The sequence below is a fragment of the Oryza glaberrima genome, chromosome 4 (genome assembly GCF_000147395.1).
Source record: "Oryza glaberrima chromosome 4, OglaRS2, whole genome shotgun sequence".
Classification (NCBI taxonomy): domain Eukaryota; kingdom Viridiplantae; phylum Streptophyta; class Magnoliopsida; order Poales; family Poaceae; genus Oryza; species Oryza glaberrima.
The window spans coordinates 24446662-24454699 of NC_068329.1; the positions used below are offsets into that span (position 1 = coordinate 24446662).

At 47.2% G+C, this 8038-nt stretch overlaps 1 protein-coding gene across 1 annotated transcript; it reads right to left on the reverse strand.

The window, feature by feature from the left end:
* Positions 1-1962: 1962 nt before the first annotated feature.
* LOC127771520 (putative glycerol-3-phosphate transporter 1) lies at positions 1963-5401 on the reverse strand. The gene is made up of 3 exons (XM_052297440.1): positions 5236-5401; positions 3018-4062; positions 1963-2787 (listed from the first exon to the last, which is right to left on the reverse strand). Exons 2-3 carry the CDS (start codon positions 3997-3999, stop codon positions 2222-2224), a joined length of 1548 nt encoding a protein of 515 aa, XP_052153400.1. The 5' UTR covers positions 4000-4062; positions 5236-5401; the 3' UTR covers positions 1963-2221.
* Positions 5402-8038: the final 2637 nt, after the last annotated feature.

Consider the following 8038-nt stretch of genomic DNA (forward strand, 5'->3'; position numbering starts at 1 on the left):
ACTATACGATGTAGTACTAGATTAGAGTGGCTTGATTTCTTCCCATGTTTAGTCATCGTCTCATCGATCATCCAGTGCAAACGAAGACGATGTAGAGTACTAAGTTACAAATATACATATGTGCATGCAGGGGCCACTGAGGCTGTAGACGGTAGTTATCTGTTACTACAATCCTACTATACTACCTTAGTACGGGCGTTCATGTTCTTATACGGGAGTAGCAATCAGCAATAATCTGCGTGGCAACAAAACGAAGGTTTGCTGGATAGAAGTTGAACCTGCTTCTTATCAACAATGCAGATGCATGTTGGCAGTTTTGTTTGCATCCGTGGTGGTAGTGAAGACATAAGACTGCTAAACTTGGAGTCCCTATTTAAACTGCATAGTTCCCAATTCATTTCTAGGACTAGCAGGGTGAATTGAGATCCAGTGCAGTTTCTATTGTGACTGCACAATAGCAACTGCACACAATCTCAGCCCTCTATTTATTGATTCAATGGTTCAAATTGTGAGCTACAATAAAACTAGAGCTGTACTTTTTCCAAGTAAAAAACGCTACCGTACTTTGCTACAGTACTGAGGCATCTGGGCCATCCGTTTTAAATCCAATGATGCTCTTGTGACTGCTTAACTTACAGTCACAGTGGCCACTGCACTGGAACCGAATCCTAGCAGGGCACGCGCTCCCAATGCTTTTGCTCTGCAAGGCTGCAACTTCGAAAGCTATAATCCGAGTTGTTTGGACAAGTAGCAGCGGCAGGTCGGTAGGCACGCCCCTGCAGCGACGACTAGCTGATGTGTGTCCCTGTGTGGCAGCCTGGCAATGGCAGGGCGAGGCCGACGGCCGACCTGCATCTGCATGGCCGGCACCGTTTTCGGCCCATCTCAGTCTTTCCCTCTGCCGGCCGGCGAGCCCTGATCTGTTTAAAGGGAGAAAAATACTGAAGTTTTTGTTTGGAAAAACAAAATTCAGGACCTCGTGCATTGCAATAGTGAATTGCATTCAGAATGATTAGCCATAGACAAAATAGTTTCAGGGTAGCTTCAGAAACGTCGTCAGAGATTAGGCAAACCGACAGGCGACAGAGAAACTATACACTGGTCATCATGTACAGAAAACGGGAGGCCGTTTCGAGCACTGGCACCGGAAAACGCAGCCTATTTCTGAACACTGAACAATTAACGTAGTATTACCAACACGCGCGACAGCTAATCTCGATCGGTAGCTTTCGCTGGCATTAAGATAAGATTCACGCGAACCGCAACCGGTAGTCAAGGGAAGAGGAGATCAAATAGCACTCCAACACGCAGAAAAGATGATACGCTAATGCGTATCCAGCTAGATTATAACGTGCTTTGCCGATGGCAAATCAGGAGGGGAAGGGATCGGATTCTTGCATCCTTCATTAACAAGGCTGCTGGTTTGTCTTGGCTTCCAAAAAAAAAAAAAATCTCCGAGTCCAACAAGACGCCAAGGTCGATTCCTTGTTTGGGCTAGATAAACAATATGGGCTTACTTGTGACCAAAGTATTAGGCCCACTATATGCTTGAATGCGGCAGAACGGCCCACTTAAAACTCCAAAGCCCAGAGCACCTATGGGCCTCAGCCGACGTGATCACGGTGCATCTCTCAGAAGGTTCCCATTTCCACGTTGGTTTATCAGGTGATTTTAGATCTATCCTACGGAAATTTGATGTTTTCCCATCGAAACCTGATTCTAGTGGACCGTCTAGTACCACGTGTGCTTCAAATTGCAGGTCAAAAGGAGATTGTCCCCTCTTCGAATTACACCTCCAGTCTCCTCTCCAGCTGTTTCACCGGTGAATCAGCAAGATTACATTAGCATCTGATAGGAACCAACACTTCTGCTGCATTCTCGCACAAGCTTTAAGAGCCCGATTATAACTCGCTATACAGAAATCCGGAAAACCTCCCGCATTCCACACGCGCGCCTTTGTCAACAGCTAGAGTTGACAATCATCACTTCATACGGTAGGAGTTCCATATACACATCACAAGCAACAGAAATCGCTCATAGCCAAGATGCAATCCTGGGGCTGGAGAGAGCACCTTGCTCCTCAGGTGTAAAAAAAAAAGGGAATTTGTGAGGGGTTTGCTCTTCCTGCCACACCTCTCAAGTCTCCCTTTTCAGGCTTTTTCGCTTGTAAAATTTCTCAGCATTTCACCAGGGACACAGTTTCCAAAGTGTCTAATGGAGCCTAAGATTGTTCCATGGAGGACACTGGCAGATCACTAGCAGCAGCGTCAGGCCTACGGGACTCCATCTTCGCGGAGATCTCCGCCATGACCAGCCTCGACAGGAGCAGCCCCGCGACGAGCGCGGACGCCATGAGCATCGTGAACACGCCGCTCCAGCTCTTGGCAGAGATGTACCCCGTCAGCAGCGGGCCGACCGCGGCGCCGATCGACCCCGTCCCGTCGATGATCGCCGTGACGGTGGCGAGCGCCCTGGAGTTGCCGTTCAGGGAGCTGTGCGTGCCGAGGTCGGCGGAGACGGCGGTGGTGATGAGGGCGTACGGCCCGTTGACGAGCATCCCGGTGACGAACATGAGGGCGATGTTCGAGTACAGCGAGAAGCTGCCGTATATGCGGTAGAAGAAGAGCGCCGGGATCGCCGAGAACGTGAAGCTCGCCGCCGTCAGCGCCCGTGCGTCGAGGCGGTCGGAGATGTGGCCGGCAAGGATGCCGCCGACAACGCCACCCACGTCGAACAGAGTTGACAGTACACCGGCTGCGGTGTCTGACAAGTACACTCCACCGATTGCTGAAAAATGGAAACATATTGGCATTGTCAGGTACATTATCATTCTTAGTGCTAATACACATCAGATTACACCAAAAACAAAGTGCAGTTCATACTAGTACATGACAGAATGGTTTGGTTCAAAATCATGAGGTAAAAGATTAATTTGGTATGAGGAAAAAAAATCAGTATGATATTGAAATTGCACACAAGACTAGGGGAACCTTTTCTCGGAAAAAGGAGGGACGAACCTGTGTGGCTGATATAAAACGGAAGCCAATACAGGAATGTGTAAGCCACAAGCTTGCAGAAGAAAAGGCAGAGAGCAAATGGCGCTACACCAGGAATCCTCCAAGCCTGAATGAACCCGACTGCCTTTTCTTTTGATGCCGATCGTTCTTCCAACAGAGGTGCACCCATGTCATCCTTCTCAGCATCCTTCTCATGGATATCCTCCTCGATTCCAATCATCTCCGGACCGACAGGCAAGAACAGAAACACTGCGAGCCCAACGACTGCGATCATCACTCCAGGGACTGCAAACGACCATGACCATCCAAACTTCAACATTGCAGCTGCAATTAAGGAACCAGATATGTTTCCCACAGATGTATGAGCATTCCAGATTCCCATTATCAGCCCTCTTTTGCTCTTTCCAAACCAATTACCAACAACTGCAACCACAGATGGCCAGCCGGATGACTGAAACAGGCCAGCCATCATCTGAACACCCAGAAAGTAGTAGAAGTTGTGTATGTTGAGCCAGTTGCCGGCACCAAAGGCAGCAGTGAAAAATCCAGTGCCTATCATTCCGATGGTCAGAAGTATCCTGAGATCCACCCGATCACCCAAATGGCCAGCGAAGAACATGCCGATTGCATATACTCCGAGAAACGCCAAGTCGATCTCCCCGAGCAATGCAGTACCATCGTCGGCATTAAACGGAGCCCAGCCGCTATAGAGAGCCGTCATGTTGCCCTGTGCATCTCTTAAATCCTGAAGATACAGATGGCTCGGCCAATGCAACATACCTAGGTTTTCTGTCTTAGGATCAAGAACACTCTTGACAATGCTTGTAGTCTTCCTAGTGGCATGATAGCTAGCATAGGATAAGAACGTCAGTATCAATACAAGAGCCTGGCATGATCTGAAGGAGATAGGACTCCCCCGGGCACACTCATATAGCTGAATCCCCAATGGCTTCATCCGACGTGTTTTGCTTGGGGAACCCATGAATGAAGCTGAATTTGGTTTTTCCGCTGAGGCGGCTGCAACCAGGAAGAAGTATTATACTGTCTGCAAAAGGCCAAAAGAGAAATCATCAGGAGTTGTCCACAGGACCACAAAATTTAACAGCTTGACACAAATGGAATAGGGAACTTCTGGTTCACAAATGTTCGGCAGCAAATGGACACGGTGAAAGCTAGAGCTTATTCTGCAAGGAACACGCAAGCATCTGACGAAATGAGCAATATTTTGCCAAATTATTGGGGCGACGACTGCACGTAGTTTAATGTGGACGATAAGTTAAGTTGGTCATAATTTAAAAATTTTATAAAGACGAATTGCATAAACTACCTTGCACTTCGCTATTCGTGCGATTAGGTAGGATGTTACGATATTCAGAACCGACACTTTCTTTTCTTGCCCAAGTGGGATTTCCCGTTTCATCACGAGCAAAAGGAAAATACAGGAGTTGATGACCAGTTCCGATTAGTTGATATGCGTTGAACGAGCAAAAGGCCCTATGAATTGACAATACACAGCGACCTGATGTTTAACTGTGAAGGCCCTATGTTTTAATGCTACAAAATCAAGAACCGCCGTTTGGTCAGGTTCCTATCTTGGCAAGAAGTTCTGAAGGCATCATTCCATTGTCTAAATCTTTTTTACTACCCATTGTCTAAAATTACAAATAATCAAGTTCAAGGACCAAGAGGAAAACGGAAGAAGAGAACTATAATTCAATCAACTCAACAATTGGAGGGACAAGAAACAAAAATCTCCTTCAACCATAGCATCATCTTACTTCCGATTCAGAAACCGAAAGAAGAATCGATTCAGAAACGGGAAGAACAGAAGGCAACTGGAGAGAAAACAAATACTCCACACTAATACCTGTGCCCTATGGATCCCTTGTTAACTCAACAGCAAGAATGCAAGGAGAAAGCAAGACGGGTCCTGCTCTTGCAAGCAAGCGAATAAAACAGACGCAACCAGAGGATCGCACTCTCTGGAAGCAAGCAGAAGAACAGGGGTCCATAGAAAGAGAGTTAAATCAGGCCCCTCAAATTTGCAAGGCAAATAAATAAGGCAGACGAGGCGATCCCGTTTGGCCGACCAGAATCTAGTTTTTTTTCTAGACGGATGGAAGATCAATAAAAAGAGAGGAGATTTATCCTAGAAAATGGGAAATTTAAGCCAGGAGAGGAGGCGAAGAGATTTGATCAGATGGAGCATGCAAATTACCTGCAGTCTTGCAGATAGAGGTTCAGAAGTTGGCTGTTCCAGGAATCGTCCTAGAAACAGCGTGGTTCTTCTTCTTCCTGGCTGCTTTGGCGCCGTGAGGAGGCGAGCGGACCGCGGAGGGGAAGCTTTCTGGAGTCGCCTCGACCGTGGCTTCCGAGGAATTACTGGTCTTATAGATGTTTACGCGAGTCTTTTTGGCTTTTGTCGTGGTGACCGTTCCACGGGCCACGGGCGCTGTTGGGTCAGGTCTTTCTCCGGTGAGGTTACACTGTCACACCCCGTGGTTTTCCTGTGGCGTTCAAGTCGCAACGATTACAGCCTTACAGAATATTACAGGGTCATAGTAGCTGCTGTTTAACAACTTCGATATTCGCTGCTTCTATTCCTTTTCTCATCTCTGAACTTTCCTCTCGTTTTGAACCTGAAATTTACAAGTTAGCCTATAAACAGATTTCTATATGATATGATGGCATACTTGGACTAAAGAGTTCAAAACTTCAAATCATGTAATACCGATCTATTAATTAGAAGTACACACGCATATACATACGGTAAATGTGCATGTTTCTGCACTTCTAGACCGTTTATTTCTCCAATATTATCAAGTGTTTGGAAACCTATACACGTGTAGTGTATAAGTATGATAAATACTCATTCAAACGTACTCAGTTAAAAGTAACAGAAGAATTTCGCTGGTTGATGATCAAATTAGAATGCTGCTTGTTCATACCGGGAGGTGAAGGCATACACCTACCTTTGCCGGTTAGGTGGATTTTGCTAATGGCCAGTTCAAATGCCAGGGACAGAGAATGGGGAGATATAGATATAGGATATTCTTCTGAACAAGGATATTCCCTGTGCTCTAATATTATGCTCTCTACCGGATCTTCTTTTGAGCCCCACAACTGTAGGGCCATGGCAAAGACTACAATCTTGTGGCTCATGTTCTGCCCATTATTTTCTTAATATGCAAATTCGCTGTTGAGTGCGACAAGTGATAAAGCTAAACATATGACCCAATTAGCCTAAGTGGTATACTGTTTTTTATGGTGTAGGTAAGCCAATTAACGTCAGGCGATCACTAACAAGCAAGGACCTAGAAGCAGTCAAGCAGACACACCTAGGAATCCCTGGATCAATGAGCAAAGAAGAGAGAGAACGGACCTTCAACCTCCGATCGATTCTCCCCGGTCTGCGATGGTGGTTGAATAAGTGGTGCGTGAAAGTCAGGTGATCCGGCGAGGCGTGGCTGCACGTACGGCACATGAGACGAACATAATCTATCTTGGTGAAAGACACAGAGCATTATGATTGCAAGCTTCCAAAAGGGTGTCGGTGTATATGATGCACCTCGATCCGTCGAGGGAGTCCAGGACGTGCAGGTTCGCCATAGCCATAGCCCTAGCAATTCCGCTTAGTTGAATTAGGATGTCTAAATATTTACGTTGTGTGTTACTATTATCCAAAACTAACTCTATTTCTATCCCCGAAAATAGAGAAATACGAGGAACTGCCACGTCAGGGCTTCATATTTTATGGGCTTGTTCACTTTGATGTCATTTTCAATTTTACCAAATTTTAATAAAGTTGCCAAAAATTTCTATATTTAGTTTGCTGTCAAATTTTAGTAACTATATAAATTACCAAAATTTTGGTAACTATGCCAAAATTTTGGCCGATTGAATGTTCATAAGATATGGGTCCTGTTTACTTTGGTGCCAAAATTTGGTAAGGTTTTTTTTCATCAAAGTGAACATGCCCCATATCTCATGAACATTCAATCGGCGATCCGGCCCCTTAGAGCAAGTTTAATAGTATAGTCTCTAAATAGCTAATATAATAGTCAATTTATACAATAGTTGCTTACTATACTATTAATAACTGGTCATACCTGTCATACACACGTTACGTTTTGAAGTCTATGTTGCAGCCGGCTACAGATATGTAGTCCGCTGCTCTTCTCTTTTTTTCTTTATCTTTTTAAAATATGTTTATAGTTAGCTTATAGCTTGGAGTTACTATTAAACTTGCTCTTATGCGCCAGCTTCGCACTGCAATGATCGACCGGTCCACGATTTTGTCGATCTGTTGTTACCGAACATTGACCGGACCTCGCGCGATGTTCCGGCCACCGCGACACGGGAAGGCACACGTAACCGAGCAGATCGATCAGCAGGGGAAATCACGCACCAAACCCGCGCAGCCCCGGCACGTTGACGCGCTACGCGCTCCCGCGGAAACCCAGCGCTGATCCGGGCGGGTCTCGCGTGCACGCGTGCCCTTGGAGCAGGAGGACACCTCTCTGCCTCCGCGGGGCGGGAGGCGGCCGGGTGTGAGTGCGACACGGCGAGACGGCGAGTCTCGCACGTACGCGCAGCGCCTGGCCACGAGTTTCCGAGGGGATAGAGATACCACGCGCGCGCGCGCGGACGGGCAACTCTTGGATGAGAACGCCGTACAGCGACGTTACGCTTACGGCGTGGCAGCGCGCGTATCTGGATCGCTTGGCGGAGTGCGTACCGACGAATCTCTAGGGCCGGTCGCGCTCAGTTTTCACCGCGCCCGCGAGGGGATGCACTCGCGCGCCGGTTCGAGCGTGACAGACCGACGTTCGTCCGACGAAACGGAGCGGAGCAGGCAAGTACTCCGGGACTGTGCACTGGCGTGGACGCGTGGCTACTGGCATGTGTGGTGCAGTCGTGGAGCAGTTTTCTTCTCGTCTCATCGGGAGGTTCGGTTCCGACCTGTCCTCGGAGTCGCGGAAACAAATAATTCGATCGACCATAGTGACGATGCTGAATTG

Excerpts from the sequence above, each read along its gene's own strand:
- LOC127771520 (XM_052297440.1), bottom strand. The coding sequence starts at position 3,999 with ATGGGTTCCCCAAGCAAAACACGTCGGATGAAGCCATTGGGGATTCAG. Across the intron at positions 2,788-3,017 it reads GTTTTATATCAGCCACACAG|CAATCGGTGGAGTGTACTTG; the intron begins GTTCGTCCCTCC and ends TCCATTTTTCAG.